The 19685-nt window shown below is 36.8% G+C and overlaps 1 protein-coding gene across 1 annotated transcript in view; it reads left to right on the top strand.

Moving 5' to 3' along the window:
- Positions 1–19685, top strand: part of LOC149786213 (Golgi-associated PDZ and coiled-coil motif-containing protein-like) — a 50586-nt gene that overhangs the window by 11591 nt on the left and 19310 nt on the right. The window contains exons 2-5 of the mRNA XM_089976590.1: positions 1379–1543; positions 4134–4309; positions 17131–17296; positions 19074–19169. Coding sequence (XP_089832716.1) covers positions 1379–1543; positions 4134–4309; positions 17131–17296; positions 19074–19169 — 603 coding nt within the window. The remainder of the gene's footprint in view (positions 1–1378; positions 1544–4133; positions 4310–17130; positions 17297–19073; positions 19170–19685) is intronic.

The raw sequence follows: 19685 nt of genomic DNA, 5'->3' as shown, positions 1-19685 counted from the left end.
TTTCCTAAAGAAAATAATTTGTGAAGGAGAGTTGCAGGTATGTTTTAACATGTATTTTTTATTATATTTATTTTGATGTCACCAAAAAAAAGTCAGGAGTGGTACACAAAGATAAAACAAAAATGTAAATCTTAAAGATTGAACATTTTTGTCATACCAGACACTATTGGATTTTGAAAGATCCTCTGCTGGTGTTGCTTTGAAAGAACCATTCATTTTTTTTAAAAAACTCAATAGAATGTGGTTTTGTTTTGTAATTTTGTGAGATAATATTTAAAGTAGCCATCAGAATTTAAATTTTATAAACTTCCTCTGCTGGAATATTAGCTGTATCACCATGAGTTCAGTTGACAGTCAATGCTAGTGCAACTAGCAAACAATAAACTAATCAATAATACATGTACCTCAAGAAACCAACTTTGTTACTTACCAACACCCCTGTTGGTTTATAGTCTGCAGGTGAGCAAAATAAATTGTGCTTACCTGGTACAGATTACTCGTAGCTTTTAACCAGCAGATTGAAAAAGTGGTTGAGATATTGCATTTATAATTTTGCTAGTCCAACATTCACTCTGTCTTTTCTTTAAATAAAGTTTAAGAATGTTTTACTCTACTTGCATAATTGTAAATAGCATTATCACCTTAGCACATACTTACTGTTCACAAAAGCAAAAGTATATTATACTGAAAAGTGATACATGATTCAAAGATCAGAAGTCCCAGGGTAAATTTTATTGGATGGCATTATTGTTGGTGAGTTGTTTTGGTGGCTTACTTCCCTGTCAACATGTAGTTGGCTTTTGCTGTAGGTGTCCCTGGGTGGTTGAGTTGTTGAAGGCACATTCCATTACAGATCAGTCACACATCCCATTTCAGTCCACAAGAGTTAAAGTCTTGTTTGATCTGCATGGGTATGTGAGAAAGCTTGCTTGTAGCTTCCATTGGGTCAGTGGTTCTTCCTTCAGCAAATACATGTATACTGGCCACTATGTACAAAAATTATCTTGTCTTGCAAAATGGTATTAAACCCACAAAACCAAAACTTGAGAAAAAGTCCTAAGCTGTACCAGTGACCCACACCCCCTTTTTATTTTCTCCCCAAGAGGTGTAATTTGACTAGTGTTGTGTCCTAAATACCCCATGAGGCACCTTTTGTTCCTCTTTCTGCCACATTATGGCTGGCTGGTTGAAACTATTGGTCCCATGGAGTCACCAAATGTGACAGAGGAGACTGAATTGCTTTCCCCTCAGGACCTAACCTCAAACCCCGTACCCATATATATCCATCCAAACTTATTGACCTTAAATGCTCACTCAGTACCACTACCCAATGCAATAACACAAATATTTTCATTTTCATTTAACTTGTGTTTTTCAGGCCCAGCTATTGAATATAAAGCAAGAGATGGTGGAGTGTGAAGCCTCGAAGGCAGTTTTGGAAAAGGAGTTGCACAATATGTTACTCCAGCTTCACTCCTCACAGCTTCAGCTTCAGGCCCAAAAAGGGGTTGAAGTGGACTCGGGGGCAATCAAAAGAAAGCTGGTGGGTACCATAAGTACAGGTGTGGCATAGCAGCATTGATTATACTTTACTCAGCATTTTCAGACAAGATGTCCCGATTCTTTGTTGCTTATGAATTTATGACCTAATTAGAAACAAATGCCTACCCTGAACTTTTAGCAGGATGGTGATGTACTGTATTCCTGACACAAACTTTCAGTTTTAATGCTCCTTCAGCAATTTATGTCTCACCTGCAAAGCAAATAGTTGTCACTTATATATCTTATTTTTGTACTCCTGCCTTTTGGTAGATTGTGTAATGCTGTGACTCTTTTGACTTTTCTGCATGATAACTTCAGTTCCCCATATCCACAGTTGCCATATTTTGTAGATGAATGGCACATAGATTCAGAAAAAAAAGCCTATTAATTTCAGACTTCAAAAGGTCATAGGTCAAGATCACTGTGTCTGAAAGAAAAAATATGGTTAATAATAACAATAGCTAAGTATCACATACCTGGACCAGACTTTGTGAATAGCTTGCATAATGGGGAAGAACTTATTAATTGGTGAGTAAAATGACTTGAGATCTGAGCAGTTTTTTTTATATCTATGATGGTTTTGTTTTTAAAATCAGTGGGGTGGGTGGGTAAAAAGAAACGGGAGGGTTTGCATATATTATAGTTGCCATGTTTAATTGTTGGTTTGGAAGAAACGTACTCCCTATACATGTCACTAAATTCAGCAAATCATGGAACATACAGTATTGACAATTTTTGTTTTCCAATATCCTCACTAGTAACAAAAGGTAATGTTTTCCTTTACATTCAGTCTTGATGAGCATTTAGGTTTTGAGTTTGATACCTTTATCCATGCTCTTGATACTATAATGGTGACCTGCCAATTATGCCAAATGTATGCTCTTTCAACCTAGTTACCAACAAAGTAAAAAAATAAATCACAACCTTTCAGGCAAACTGAGACAATATACCATGTTGTGGGTTGGTGTTTTAGGGCATGGCAATCAAAGGAGGTTATTTGTAAGGTTCCCATGCTACCAGGGAATTGGGAAAAAGACAGGAAAAATTAATTATTTTTCTTTCAACCATGAAAAGTCCTTGAAATGTGCAAATATTGACGAAAGTCTGGAAAAGACCGGGAATTTTCCTCCACAACTTGACGCACGAAACAATTACTTAATTGAGTCGTAACTGAACTGATTGTGAGTTTAATTTATCAATTTCTAACCAGAATATTAGGAGGTTGCAGTATGGATCAATTGGGTGCTTGCCATAAACATATTTGTTGAGACAATCCAAATGCTTAGTGGATTAGATTCATCCAGTATACTTTTTGTTTCACAGACAGCTCGATAGCCGTATTTTTTTAAAAAAATTATGGAAGGTATGAAAACCAGTCTAGCATCACGAGCGGCCACCATGGTGGCATTAAAGCATATCCCCTTAGCGGATGGGCTAGCAAACTTAAACATTGTTAAATCGAGTTATACCTGCATGAAATCGATATGAAAATTATTTATTTTCTCAGAAATTGCGAGAGTATTAAAATCGTTATGTCTTTAATCTGCTGAAAGACTATGAAACTAATGCATTGATGAAATTTGGGCTGGTACTAGCAATTTCAATAGCATGTCGCATGAGCACACAGAATCTCACAACTGTCATTTTGAAATATTGTAGAAAAAAATATTAAATCAAAGCCGTATACTGGTTGTAATAAAATACAAAAACGAAAAAGCACAAAATTCTCTATATTTATTCCGAGACCAACTTTAAATGCCAATTTGTGGGAATATAGTCAAATTTGTTTCGTGTGACTCATTTTGTGGTTTTGTACATGATCATCGTTTCTGACATATATGTTTTGGAGAGTCTTGAAAGAGAAACAGCATCAGATTTGGAAAATGCATGTTTTATAATCCAGAATGTTCTTTAATTCCATTCAGTAATGGTCATATGTTAACCTTGAAAAAATTAATTTCATCGTGGAAAAGACCTGGAAATTTATATTTAGAAAAGCGTGGGAACCATGTATTTGGTGCCATGGCTATTGGATGACCCAAGGACACAAAAACATTAGCTGACCTAGTTGGGATTCAAACCTGCACTCTTTTAGATGCTAGTGCAGTATGCTAACTTTTGAGCAGCCATAGCACTCTGGGTGGAAGCAGAATGATGGGTTCATTGGGAGTGAGCCAGTCCCTGTTTTAGGTCCATGTTTACTCTTAGCTCTTCCAATAAAAATGGAAGCTTTGCCGGATAGTCTTTATGTTCCTTCAGATCAGTGGTATAAATTGTTACCTTTAACTGTCTAGAGTTTTTCCTGCTTGTGCTTTTTGTTTAGGGTATTTTTCAGGCACTATGATAGGGTATCTATGTACTATGTACACATTTTTCTTGTTTGTAGACTGCATATAATGCTAAAGCTAAGTACACTTTTTTCAAGAGTTAATTCTATTTAGTTACCTCAGTAGTGGCCACTTCCTTAATGTCTTCAAAATCTGGTAAATCATTTTGTTGATACAGATTTGTTGTGGCCTGCTGTCCGTCTTGTTAGATAACGATTTTAGTAACTTTTGAAGGGTTCACTGATGTTTCTCATATTACTGTAGGAAAATGAAATGGAAGAGCGAAAGGCTGAATCAATGAATGTAGCTTGCCTTGAAGCAGAGGTGAAACAGCTGAGGACAGAAAACACAGATCTCCGGCAATATGTTTTAGCCTTACAGAGTGAAGTATATGGTGCAAGACTGGCTGCCAAATACCTTGACAAAGAGCTTGCGGGGAGGTAAGATATGATACACTCTATTAATGTAAAGCGGATTATTTAATAATTAGTACTAATATGTTACCTGTTGCTGTTGCACAGCTTACCCTTTCTGGGACATAAATTATCCTCAACGGTATCATAAGAAGCTGTGACTTTAAGAAATTAGTGGAAGTCAGGCTGGCAGAACACAGACTAAGTCTGTTCCTACATCACAGACCAATGCATATTAGTCTTCTCTTTTTTCCTAGATTGTGACATTTGCAGTTGGTGAATTCAACACTAAAATTTGCCTTTGTCATCAGACTACATCATATATTTTTGTCAAGTGTCATACCCCCAGTCCATTATTTAAATTGTTTGTTCAGTTAGCTCTCTTGAGAGTATAGTTATTTGTTGCTTACGAATTTCAGTATTGCATTTTTTTATGTGTCTGCTTCCTCATCTCACATGCCTCCCCCACCCCTCCATTCCTGAGGTGTTATAGTACCTTATTCTTGTAGTGAATTATTTTATTCATTATTCTCGACCTTTGGGTAGGGTATTATATCCCAGTCTTTTTTCAAAATTAATTGTGACCTCCATTTCATTATTTTTATTCAGACCAATTTTGGCATTGAGGTTTCTTTCATTGATAATATATGTTGAGTTTTAGACTTGCAGAAGGGAGATGTACACTGTTATAATCAGTTTATATGTTCAGTTGGTCATACACTTTTCAATTCCTTTATAGCCAGTAACAAGAGAGTACATGTTGGATTTCAGCTCTATCTATTATCTTCAATACTCAGTTCAATATTGTTGATGTTAATTGTGCTTACTTAGGTAGTACACCATTCTGAATATAAGACCTAGAGTGAGTCAGCTCACACTTCCTCTGTGATCATTGTACTAGCTAGTGTTTGCTTGAATCCACACAGTTTCATTGGTTTTAAAGCTTAATAACTGGGCAGGTAAGATATTGCTGCTGTTACTTTGCACTAATATCTTGAAATTCAAAGTAGTTCAAGTGCATTATAATCCTAGTGATAATAGCTCATCATTGGAGAATCCTTTTACAGCAATATGCCAATGCAGAGTGGAATTAAATGCAGGCGAAAGAAAGCCCACTGTGACACACCTCTGCTTTGCATGCTCAAATTGCAAACAGATGGGCAGATGTCCATCTTTTTCCCTTTTGCCCGATGAAGTATAAGACCCTGCAGACACACCTATAAGGGGAAGAGGAAAGGGCTTTCCTCATCTTGATCTAGATTCCACAAGATTTCCATCTTCTGAGTCCCTTAGGTCTCCCTTAGGTCTCAGAGAAGGCTGATTAGCTCTGCAGTGTAGAAGGGCACTCCAGGATACAAGGAGCAGATATGACCAGTCTTTATGGAGACACATAAGGCCCCTGATGGTGTACCGAGTTAGCTAGTTATGGCCAGGCCATGGTCCCGTCCTTAGGGAAGATCTTAGAGTGCATAGAGCAGGTTATGTCCCCATATCACAAGAGGAGAAGCACCCTCTCCAAGCCCACAAGGCATCCATGACCCTCTTTGAGGGAAAAAGAGCACTGTCTACATGCAAACAGCTTGGTGATAGCATAGAGTAAATTGCAATTCCTTTGAGGGTGGTGCAGAAAGCCATTGTTGATGACAGAGATGAAACCATCCTGGAAATTTAAGAAGCAGTTTTATATGATTTGAGGAGGGTTCTCCTATAGATCACAGTCGCCTGACCAGTTGTTGTCTGGGCACCAGTAATTGGTCACTGTTCAGTTTGTACTGGTCACTGGTCAGTGTTCACCAGGTCACAGATGCTCACACCAGTCTGAGTACTCTTTGATCAGGCTACTCGTAAATCTCACTGGGGAAAGGAAGTTTGTGTACATTGCCATATTTGGAAAGAGGATTGGTTCGGCATACCCCCCTCTCCCCTATAATCCCACTTAAACCTTTTGGGATATGGGAATATCCATGGCTCTCCCCTTTTATGCTCCCATAGACTCCATTTCTTTGGCCTCATACTTGGGTTGATGTTGCAGGCCGTTGGTAGACATCACCCTCTCATGGAGTCATATAGGAAGGAGGGAGCCTGGTCTTCTTTCTCCCACTGCTCTAGGAAGGTTGAACATCATTCTCATTCCCCAGTTGAGTCTGCCACCAGGGAAAATCACCTCAGTCTGCGGAAGTTACCAGACATGGTTGCCATTACTCACAGGTCTCACCTGTATCAGGGAGACAAAGGATTGCAAAGTGCATGAGCAGGATAGACATTTTGTCAGTTCTAGTAGGCTTGCACAAATTTGAGACTGAGATTGTGCATCCTTCTCCATTTTTGATTCCCTGCCCTCTCCTAGCCATCAGTTTGGATGACAGGGGAAGATGTTGTTGTTCTAGGGTTTAACGCCATTTTTCAGCACAAGATAGGCTATATATGGCGGCCAGTATAACTGGTGGAGGAAGAACCCTGGAAAACCCAGGGAAGAACCACCGACCCACGAAAAGCTACTAGCAGGCTTTCCCATGTACCCATGCTAGCCGAGCCTTGGACTCGAACCCACGCAGACAGAGGTGAGATGGCAGTGATCCAGAACGGTGAGCGCTTTAGACCACTCGGCCACTCAGGGCCCCTGACAGGGGAAGAGGAGATCTGGTCCTTTGTTAAGATGGTGATCAGAGTTTACAAACTTTTATCCCAGGATTTGTGTCCCATGCTATCAATATCAGAGGACAGAAAAATTCTCTCCAGATTAGAGAGACTTTTGGGAGCTATATCACAAGATCTCCTTTTGTCCCCCATTTGGCTCTGGTCAGAGTGCTTTCGAAGAGGTTCTGTAAGGGCCAGGACTTTGCTAGGCAGCATAGTGGATGGTCAGTTTCCCACCCAATGTTGAAACCTCTGGTCTCTTTATCTAACTGGAGGATGCATTTCCTTACCCGACCCCTTAAGAAGCCATCATAGACAATGAGGTGTTGCATGCTGGCATTTCCACAGGGAACTGTGTCTGCTTAGGAGTTAATACACTGGAGGCATTGGAACTAGTTTGCTTGTAACCATAACCTCACATTTTGATCTTTTATTGACAGCATCATTCAGTCTGCTGAAGGATATATATGTCCCCTTGCTGGAGGATGTTGCCAAAACAAATAGGCATGCCTTATCATTGTTCATGGCTTTGTCAGTGGAGCTGCTCCTCGTTTGCATGGATGTTGATCTGGAACCTAAGATCCTTACTGGAGCACAGTAAGAACCTTGTGCAGGCTTCTGCTCTGGAGGCAGAGACCCTCTTCAGAGGGCTCATTCCCTCCATAGCACCTTAAGATCAAAATATCAAGAGCAACTGTCCCTTGTATCCACTCACTGCACATCAGAGTAAGCCAGGAATTGCAGTCATCCTGTTTTTCCGTCTTGCAAAGTGCACAGGAATCCACCTGTAACTCAGATTTCTCTGAGACTGCATTTTTACCATCACTTGAATTGGTGGACAAATTGGAACTAGTTTCTAACTGGAATCCAGATGTATGCCTCAGAAGCCCCACTCCTGTCTGTTCACAGACATGTCATATTCAGAATGGGGCCAGAAGTGCTAGTTCTTCAGGCTTTTTGACCTGAAAAGAATGTGTGTTTATGTAGTCTCTGTGTGATGGACTACTTCAACTGTACTTTGTAGCATGCCTCAGGTACAAATGACCCTTCTCATTGCGTGGAGGTTTATAACTGCTAATGCTATTCTGGGCAGAAAGAATATTTTAGTGGACAGTCTGTCCAGGAGAGGCAAGTGACCACTGTCAAGCTATTTGATGTCCAGATGGAATTTCTTGTGTATCTTGTGGTCTTTAAGAAAAAATTAACCTATGAACTTGGATTAAAACTTCTTCTGAGAACCTTACCCTTTAGATTGTTTTCTTGCTGTCCTTGACATCTGCAAGACAAAGAGGTGAGCTTCATGCCCTCTGAACAGAGCAGGGTTGTCTGTGGCTCAGTGGCAATTATGAGCTGGTTTCTCTCCTTTGCCAACTGGTTTCTAAGCAAAAAACAAGCTTCCATCAGTCACTCCATTCCCTATAGAGATCATCAGTCTCAGTTGTATCTGTGCTGTGGATAATCAAGATTCACTCTTATACCCGTTAGGGCTTTATGATCCTTTTTGACCACTTGAGAAGATGAAGAAAGGGTAGGAATTATTTTTTTCTTTCACAGTAGGGCACAGCAGATATTTTGGCAATTACTGTTTCTAGGTGGATTGACATAACAATCAAGGGAGCATATCAATCCCTTACCAAGAGGGACATTTCTTTCATAAAGGTTAAAGCTGATGAAGATTGAGCCATTGCTACTTCATGGGAATGTCTAACTTATTTGTTTTTGGAGGATGTGATGATGCTGTGTTTTGGCATTCTCACAGTACTTTCTCCTCATTTTGCCTTCGATCCTTGGTGCACGAGTCTGAAGGCTTATTTTCTCTAGGGCGCATAGTCTTGGCACAAAAGTGGCTAGAGTGGATTCAATTGTACAGTAGTTGACATTACTGCCTTAAAAGTGAGTATTTCCTTGGGGTTTTTTAGGCCATTTTTCTACCACCAAACTGGCAATTTCAGCTACACAGTAATGACTGGTAATATATTTACTGATATTAAAATATATTTATAGGAGGGTGAGGGAAAAGCTAATGTTAATGATGTAATACTTACCTTTTGCTATTGCCTGGTTCCCTCCTCACATCCAATTCTGATGTCCTAGAAGTAGTCTGCATCCTTTGACAGAAGATTCGGGATACTGCACAATGACATATGACATAGGGGAAGAGACTGGGTCTGTGTTCTGCTTGTCTCACTTCAGGAATTTTTGAAAGTCACCGTATGGGAGGATGGTTTCTAATTAATTGAACACGAGTAATTTCCATCCTGAGAAAGATAGCTATGCAGTAATGACAGGTAATTATTACATCATTAAATTAGTTTAAACACACCCTCCCCCCAAAAAACAAAATCTCCACTACTTTTTAAGAGCAATTAATGAAATTGAAATTTTTGCAGATAAATGATTAGTCTAAATGTGGCATATTTGTTTTAAAAAATTTCCTACTAATATATGGTCCAATAAGTGTATTTTATTTTTTGTCATGTCCTTCACTGTGAAAAGTATTGTTGGAATTTGAGTTGTTTGCTCATCGTAATTGCTATTTACAATATACATAAATTTACATAATTAGGGGATTGGGAAATCACACCAGAAAGCTGCAATAGTTAAAAGCTGAAATTTTAAGTTTACCACCCACATGTTAAGTAAATTCTTTATATGTATGAGTATAGGATAGGATAATCTCACCTGAGGATTAGAATTTTATGTTCTAATTAAGAATTTTTATCCCATGGGTGGGAATTTCCTCTGACATAATATACTTGAAGGATAAGTTTTCACATTTATGAATGAAAAATGTGGCTCAATGTGAAAAAAAAACATGTTTTGATTACAGTATTGACTTTATAGACAAAAATATTATGTTTATCTCTACTTGGAGTGAATTATTTCAGTACCAGAAAAGTCCAATGTCTACAAGTTGAAAAATCTGCTAGTCAGAAGCACCTCATCTTGAACATCTCTAGAAATATTCTTTTTGTGCATTCTTTCTTGACAACATCTGTCAGTGTCAGTACTCTTAGGATGGTTGTTAGATGTTTTAATAGCGATGAATGCTAAAATAAACAGTTTAGAGTCAATTACCCGAATCGGAATTGTCAGGACGATATATATATACCAAACAATTTCACTCAGCATCACATTAATACTGAAAAATGGACATTTATTACATCATATATTCTGGGAAGACATTTTCATCATTGGAATATTTGACAATTCAGCCTTTTTTGGTAGAAAAACCATTTTGGTACCTGTGACAGAACTGTGAGGTTACCTTGGACAGATCAAGAGATTTGCAAAATTTGGTTACGCTTTGTGACTTCAGATCAGGAGGATTTTCATTGACCCAATTTTTAGCATGCAAATGGACCAAACAAATAAATAAATAAATAAATAAATATGCACATTATCTCTCACATCAGCAGTGTTTTATCTACCCATGTATCAAATACGCAGACTTTTCTGATTTGACGTGCAAAAATAGTCATCAGTACGTAAATTGACACACCTCAATGTTACGTTTTACTCATTAACAAAAAACAAAGGTTCGGTCTAAAAATCGTCACTGGTAGGTAAATTGATACACCCCAGTGTTATGTTTTGCTGATTAAAACAAAGTTAAGGTTTAGTCTAACTACTTTAATGACTAGATTACAACTCTCCCAAATGGAAAACATGCGCATATCAGTTTACGCTAATGTTATCATAACACATAGGGTTAAAACTGAGTGTGGAGCTGACCTTGTGTGACCCGTAACTGTCACATCATTTGTAGCAACAGGATGTTAGAACCATACCATACCCAAGAAAGAGGCGGAAAATAAACACATGATTTTAAAGTGATTCTCACGAGAAACTGTTATTTTATGCACCTTTGTCATGCAATGAAGCAACAGTTTCCATTCACTCAATTTTAGACCGCTCCATTGACATGGTGGTTACAGCATCCGTCTCGGATGTAGGAGGTCGTGGGTTTGATCCTTGGTCGAGTCTAACCAAAGACTAAAAAAAATGGTACTAACAGTTGCCTCGCTTGGCGCTCATCATTAAGAAGTTAGTGTTAGGACTGGTCGCCCTGGTGTCAGGAAAATGTGACTGGGTGGGACATCATGCTACATGTTTGCGGCATGATGCCCCAGTGCTAGACATCACTATAAACTGTTACACTACAGACATCGTAGTGATATGACTGAAAAAGTTAAATCTGTGTTAAAAATCCAAAACACACACATACACAATCAGCAAATTGAAGGAAAACTATAACAACAATAACAACAGTAATAATAATAATAATAATAATAATAATAATAGCAGTTATAATTACCACAACCAGTGGAATAAAATAAGCTGTTAGTAATCATACTAATACTCATGCTGTTATGGGCAAGGTAATGTTGTATTCCTCGTATTTACTACAGCTACCATTTATATTCTCTTGTAAGTCAAGTCAAACTGCAAGCAGCTGTTACATATATTTAATTTGTATTGTTTCTTAGGTGTTTTTTTCTCCATAGTTATATGTTATGCATAATTGTATTAAGTACTTGATCTTGTCCAAAATCAAGTTCATTTATTTTTTAAACGACAATACATATTAATATTTCTCTATGTTCAGTTGATTATCAGTCGATGTAAACTTTTTTATATGGGTCTGGGTCTAGGACATTGGAATTCCCCCATAAAAAAATACTTGGTCTACCTGATGTTTGCCTTGTTTTTCATTGTAATTTTAGTAAAAGATTTTGTTTGGTTGACAGCTTAGAATTTTCTAGAAAGGAACTTGTGATCCTCATCCTGGTTCTATTTTTGTCCTATTTTTTTTAATTTATATAATTTTATTTACTTGAGAAATTACTCATTCTTTCTCTAACGTCTTTAGCAGAATCATTCATAATTATTGTTGTGGTGGGTCTTTGATTTGGATTTATTCAAATTATTATTCACTGGAATTGCAAGGTGCTCAGTAATATTCTTGGACAGAGACATTAACTTGAAATTATAGTGAATTCAGACATCTTGGATTATGTTATTGTGATTCATCAAAAGACTGCTGGCACATCTCTACATTACAGGCCACTACTTGCACATCAGTACATTCAGAGTTAAAGTTTTATTGGAAACACCACTGGAGTTTAATTAGAACTTTATTTGATGGGACTGGTGATAAAACTTTTCGACGATGTGGGATTTAATTCACAATACTGTAAGTTATTTTTAAATTTTCAATTTGTATTCTAGGGAAATAAATTATTTGTTGAATTTTACAAAACTTATTGGTTTTCATGCTTTTCTGTTACTTAGTTTAACACATTAACTCCTAGCGACGACTTAACAGGGCAGGAGGTAGTAGCCTACTGCCAAGCTCTGTAGCGTCATGGTCATGCATAATACACTAAAGTGGGTGCTACTGTATAAAGGTAGACAGATGTAGCTCTACAATGATACCAAATAATCTGGAATATCTAGTTGCACTAGAAAATACAGAAAAAAAAAACGCAATGTTTGGACCCGACTTTTTTCTACCCAAAATTCCCCCTTTGGTCGGAATCCAAGTTTGTGTCCGGATTTTAGACTTTTCGGTCTCAGATCTAAGGCAAACTGGTATGAACTGCAAACAGACAGATGAGCCTTTGCAAAAAGTAGGATAAGATGGTCATTTGGAATAAAGAGTGGTCTCCATACAAAAAAAAATGGCCCCGTTTAGCAGAAAAACAAAAAACAAAAAGAACTCCAACTTTTACCCTTCTACTCATGCGTGAGTCAAATAGCCAATGAAAAATGATGTTTCTAACACAGTTAGGCAGTATGCTATTGAAATATCATCGGGGATTCGGTGTTTTCGTATCTGTTCAGAAATAGCTTTCAAAATGTGTTTCCTACTCGATTTTCAGGCAAAAATGTCAAAAACCTCCAGGGATTAATGTGTTAAGACCACTGAGTTGTACTACAGCAAAGATCCTGATCTGCCATAGCATAATGTGTTGTTTGTTCTTCTGACTATTAACAAACTGTATACACTCAGATCTGCGAATATATACAGCAAACAATTGCTCTTTTTTCAGCATCTTAATTTGAAATCATGTAAACTTGGTGCCTTGTGCCTACATGTAAAGGCGCTCCCAATTGAACAGTAAGGACAATTGTTTTTTATTGCATGAAAAAATGTCATTATATACAGAGATCATTTTGGTTGGTTAGTTGATTTTGTTGCTGGGCAAGTAAAATTCTAATTTTTAATTTTTTATAGACAAGTTGAAAAAAAAGACATTTTTCTAGCCCTGCTGTTGCGGTTTGAATCACCATCTATATATGCTTACATGTCGTGTCAAACTGTAAACAGCATAGACCCTAGTCTGCTATCAAATAATGCTCCAGCAGATAAGGGTCTGTGTTCTAGTGATTACTATTAGCAAACTTCAGAGATCCAGATCTGCTAGCACATTATGCATTAGCAGATCTGGGTCTATGCAATTTGCACTTGGATCTGGCTTGTAAGCAAGTAAATACATCATGTACTTTAAGTTACATTCCTGCATTTAAAAAAATCGCTACAAAATATGATAAATATTATATAATTATAAATGAATTTCCACCTAACAGACATACAGACAGAAAGAGAGTATTATCATATCCCACTCTTGATGTTAACATATAGGGATAACAAAAACCTCAAAAGCAAACAAATGAGGTTATCAGCATACCAGTATTTTTTTTTTGGATCTGTCTGCAAGAAAATGCCACCTTATATCAAAATTTTAATTGCACTTCTTGAAAAGTCTGGACTTTTTTGACAATCAGCAAAATGAAAGTAATTCTCTTTAGTGAAAGAAGAAGACAGTTTGTCAGGTGAAGTCAGAATTAATGAGAACAAATAAATACTTGTACTGAAACGGACAAGTAATTACCAGTAGTTGGTTTGGCACAGCATACTGAAATGGACAAGGAATTACTATTATTTGGTTTGGCACAGCATACTGAAATGGACAAGGAATTACTATTATTTGGTTTGGCACAGCCTACTGAAATGGACAAGGAATTACTATTATTTGGTTTGGCACAGCCTACTGAAATGGACAAGTAATTACCAGTAGTTGGTTTGGCACAGCCTACTGAAATGGACAAGTAATTACCAGTAGTTGGTTTGGCACAGCCTACTGAAATGGACAAGGAATTACCAGTAGTTGGTTTGGCACAGCATACTGAAATGGACAAGGAATTACTATTATTTGGTTTGGCACAGCATCAGATAAAAATAGTGCACTTGATGACTCCCAGGTCTTATTGTTTGACTCATTCTGAACCTTGCCAATAACTGTTTTCTTAAGTGCATCTTATGTTCTCCTCATCACTTAGTATACATACCCCTGAGAACATTGTAATGTCTCATAATAAAATAGACTGAACATGCAGCAGAAAGCAGTTTTGAATCCCAAACAGACCTGGGATTAATTGCTTTTAAATGCATTAAATTACAATTTCAAAATTTTTTGTTAGTTATAATTGCAAAAGCCATTAGGGAGAGAAGTAGATTAAATGAGGTTACTTTTTATAATTGATTATGTTATGATTAATCATAATTGATGAATTATGTTATAACTATGCAGTTATGTAATTGGTTCTGTTATAATTAATCACTTATACAATAATTAATACATTATCAAGGTTCTCAATAGGGTTTTGAAAGTTACTCTTTTTGTTGAAAAAAGGTTGGAATCCATATCTAACAATAGAAGTTACAATCATAATTAAAAAAATTCCTTGCAGTATTTCAGATTTAGTGTGTATATTGTTCTATCACTGATATAAATATAATACAATTGCTAGTGCTCATTTCATTGTGAAATATTTAGTATTATTAAAAAGAAGGAATTTCTAAGGCAACTAAGAAACGGATAAAAGAGATTCTTTATGTTGTATAACCAGATAATAATTCTAAGTTTCATTATTTTATCATTATTAAATTTTGTGTGGGCTGGAGGGAAGTAAAGAAGAGATTGAAGTTTCTTTTTTTATACATTAATTTATTTAATTAGTTTAAATAAATCCATCTTGAATTAAATAAATTTGCCAACAAACTAGGGTAAAGAAACAGGAAGATATTCCATTCACTTTTTTCATTGCATCTTTGCGCAACCCAGTATACTCTATTTCCCTTTTTGTTAAAAAAACGTAACTCCACTGCAGGGTGAGGATAAAAATGGCAAATTCATGATTCTTTGAGTCCTCACGCCTAGTTAATGTTCAGCTTTCCACGTTTGTTGTACCATAGCTTACCACTGAATGTTTCCTTGCACAGTTGTGACACCATGCACATAAAGCTAATAATATCCTGTTGCTTTTCTTGTTTTTCGGGGAAATGTCTGATAATTTATTCCATTATTCCTTCCTCAGATCCCTCTGTCTCTTAGGCGTTGTTTTCTCTATCAGAATTAGATGCATCAGCTGCCTTCTTTTGGCAGATCTCATGAAAGTATGTAAAGTACTTTTGCAAACATACTTATAATTTCTCAAAAACGAATGTATATCTGCACAGGACACTAAAATGCTGATTTTATGACAATTTGTGATGATTAAATTTAGAGTTCTTATTTCTCCAACATAAAGAAAGTCACAAAATCATAGTGCTATTTTTCTGAATATGGCATCTGTCTGGTATAAGGCAACTTTTAGGTTCATAGAGAATGTATCAAATCTTGCACATATACTTTAAATCAATACATTATATTTTAGTGTTATGCAGCTTTAGCCTATTTAAAATTTTTGCATATTAGTGATATAAAATTTTAGTGATTTAACATGATTTGGTAGCAGTATAAAGGTCTCGTAGACTACCTTAGGTTGGGGTGGGGTGCTCCCAGTATTATCTTTAATTATTACAGAAGACCCACTCTGGCTCGTTTTTGTTAGAAATTGAAGTAGTGATAGAGATGCAAAGCTCCAAGCCCCCAGTCAGTGATGCCGACAATTAAATTATTGAATACACAAAAGGTGAAATTCAAATAACAACAAATTTAATGCCATTCAATAACAGAGTCCTTCCTCAAATGAAATTCAATATTCAAAACCCTATCACTCATCTTCCGCTCGACCAAGTGACAGCCTATTTCATCATCTGACTTAGTGTGATAGATTTTCCTCCAGTCCTGTGTTCTACTCATCTATAGTATTTCTTGACTGGTACCCAGTACCCCTTTAGTCCAACAACCACGTCCTTCACCCTTCCACTTCCGTTCTCTCCTTTTCTTGTCTCCCAGAGACTCTGGACCAACTGTACCAGGGTATTTCCCTTCTGTCTCCTACAGCTCCTCCAGTCCCTGAAAGCTTCCTGTCCGAAGCTCCTTTGTAATTCCTAGAATAACAGTGTTTCCCGTCAGTTTCGAATGACGTCGGAGTAGCTTATAACTTCCTTTTGTAATTCCCGCTTGATGGTTTAGCGATTACTGACGTTTAGCTTCAAGACACTAGTTTTAAACTTGCGATTCCAATGGTGGCCACGTCTTGCTCAATTCCGAGTGGATGTCGATTCACCCATGGTCTACATAATTAGCAGACATTACCCCCTCCCCGGCAGTCTGTCAAGGGTGGATTTATGACCCCCACTTGATGTTCCTTTGAGCCCAACACCGGCAATTCATGCCACTTACCTGTGAATTGCACGCAACCAAATATGGTGCCAGTAAGAAGTTCCTATGGCCATGTTATATACAACTGGCTTCCCACCCGTCCTTTTGATGTTGGCTTACACTATCGTAACATAAGCCGGCCGGCTAGCTTTGTACACATCGCTTTGACATTCATTGTCTGCAAGGCTGACACTCGCAACATTTATGAAGCCAATAATTAGCCTCAGGGTCTAGCATATACATGTTGCAATCTGTCTATTGTTCCTTACTTATAACGTGACAAGTAGATTTACCCTGCCTTATTGACAACAATATGTGTCAGCACAGACAAAATGGACTCACTTTATCCCAAAATGACAGATCATAGAATCCAGCATACTGTAATGTAAAACTGCTGCTAACAATAAGGGCGGTTAAAATTTAATTTTATGCTTTATGAGTTATTGATGATTCAGATTTTCTTGCAGATCTCAAAAAGAATCATCGATTTGAATGTAAGGTGTATGTAAGTAATCCACTTAATAGCACATCAACCATGGTTGCTCAAACCAGTGAGAGCTAGCACCATTCATGGGACTCTTGTTTTTTTGTCAGAATTCAGCAGATCCAGCTGTTGGGGAGGGACATGAAGGGAGCAGAACATGACAAACTGTGGAACCAGTTGGAGGCAGAAATACATCTTCATCGTCACAAAACTGTTATACGAGCATGCAGAGGAAAAAACAATCGACACAAACCTCTTCCCATACCTCCTGGTCATGTAAGAATATTTGCTAAGATTTACATAATTGTTGTCAGTATACCATAGGCATTGTATTTGATAATTTTCCTGTGTAGAAATGTCTTGCATGGTTCAACATGCATAATCAAAAGTTCTGTTAATAATACTGTCTAAAGAAAGTTTTATTAGCATTACTAGTAAATCAGCCTGAAGAGTCATGGTGAGTAATTTGTACTACAACTAATTCCTGTCAACTTGTGATTTTTACTGGTGATGCCATATTAGACATTAAAATCATACATACATTAAAAAAAGAATTTTAAAAAGATCAACTAGACTATCCTTTTAAAAAGAGATGTGGAAATGTATAATATAATAGGAATGGGTAATTTCTGTGTCCAGATATCCACATGCATGATTCTTGACAGGTTTACAGATTTTGTAAATGTTTACAGGCGTTAAACTAAACTAAGACTTAGTGACCTGCAAGATATTTTTCCAAAAACCAATCCAGGTGTCTGGCTGGCTTGGTTCTTGAGCCTGAATTTGCTTTTGTTTCATAGAAATCATTCACAGCATTTTAAACATTCAAAATGGAGATTAATTGATTGGATTCACATTTCCAGAGTTCTTGGGTTTTCTCTTGCACAGTTTCTTTGAAATTCTTACATGCCAGATATTCACACTTAGAAGAAACATTCTTGTCATGAATAGACAATGCAAGGGTCCAAGGGAAGTAATATGTTTCAACTTACTTGATGTCAAAGTGCAAGTATTGTAGAGAAACATTATTAAACAAAGTAAAATAATTTATTATAAAATCAAAACAACATTGTCATGAATAGACAATGCAAGGGTCCAAGGGAATTAATATGTTTCAACTTACATGATGTCAAAGTGCAAGTATTGTAGAGAAACATCATTAAACAAAGTAAAATAATTTATTATAAAATCAAAACATGTTCATTAAACAAAGTAAAATAATTTATTATAAAATCAAAACAACATTGTCATGAATAAACAATGTAAGGGTCCAAGGGAATTAATATGTTTCAACTTACATGATGTCAAAGTGCAAGTATTGTAGAGAAACATCATTAAACAAAGTAAAATAATTTATCATAAAATCAAAACAGCACGTTTCTTGGTTTGTTTACTGAATCTCTTCCCAAATGTTTGAAGTGTGAGATCATATGCTGTCATTGGAAATGTGCCTATAAGCCAATAGTTTATGTATGTGTGTATATGGTTCAAATTGTACATCAACACAATGCTGACTATATGGTGCCAATTAAAAGGTAAGTTCTAAAAGTGCACAGATAAAGAATTGCAACAAAACAAGAAAATTTTAGGAAGACAGAACCCTTCTAAATAAATGCCAACTTTCACATCAAGATAAATGAGAAATGGTAAAAATGTTAAAATTCTGTGACAGGTATATTCAGTCAAGGGTAAAAAATAAATATATATATATAACATCCTTCAGATATAGAGAAAACCAATCATTTACCATGATATAGATAATATGGAGAGTGCCAGATGACATAAATTTGTATGAACTTGTCAGAATCTTTCATGTGAAAAGGCCACTGTGTAAGTCATGCTGTCTGGGTACATTTTCCTTAGTGCAAACACTTTAGATAAATGTAAGAAAAATAGATACACAAGTGATCTGTTTTCTTCTATAATGGATGCCTGGAGGAAATTATGCACAAAAAAAGAGTCACAGAAATTGAATGCTTGTGTATGTGAACACTGATGAATCAATATAAATGTACTATATGTGTGAGGCAAAGTTTTTCTCTTTAATTTTCAGGATTTTCTGTCACTGAGGAAGCGCCATGGTCTTGGCGATGTCAGAAAGGTCAAACTAGTCAAGGAACCAGATGAAGGCTTGGGAATGTCTATTACAGTAAGTAACCCGACTGAAATTGATCATGTAGACCTTGTAACAACAGTTTATGACCTCAAAGAAAAGCACTTGTTTAGAAGCAGCATTTTGTAAATTTCATCTTGATTGTTTTGATACTGGCATCAGTTTGAGCTTGACAGGGTTGAAATAATAATTTAAAGTAGTTCAGATTATCTGTTTCTGGAAATATTTAGATCTCTGTTAACTTGAAAGGAACTATCGTGTTGCGATACTTTTTATTCTATCACCAGTGAGCCAACTGCAGGCTCAGTGATGTAAAATAGGCTTGATGTGCCCTCCTGCATGTTGTAGGAGGCAACTAACTGATGTGGGAACCACATTGGTTTGTTCGTTAGCCTGCCAGAGTTGCAACCGAGTGGGTGCAAGTTTGAATCTTAAAATTTGATCACTAATGTTGGCTACTGTGGTGTCCGTGGGCAAGAGACTTTACTCCAAGTGCTTCTACACTAAATAATCTACTTGTGTTGCCATGCTATAAAATGCCATACCAAAGCC

This window comes from Sinohyriopsis cumingii, chromosome 12, assembly GCF_028554795.1.
Source record: "Sinohyriopsis cumingii isolate HCF-2022 chromosome 12, ASM2855479v2, whole genome shotgun sequence".
NCBI lineage: Eukaryota > Metazoa > Mollusca > Bivalvia > Unionida > Unionidae > Sinohyriopsis > Sinohyriopsis cumingii.
Note: the sequence above shows the minus strand (reverse complement) of the source record. Positions and strands in the feature narration are given on the sequence as shown.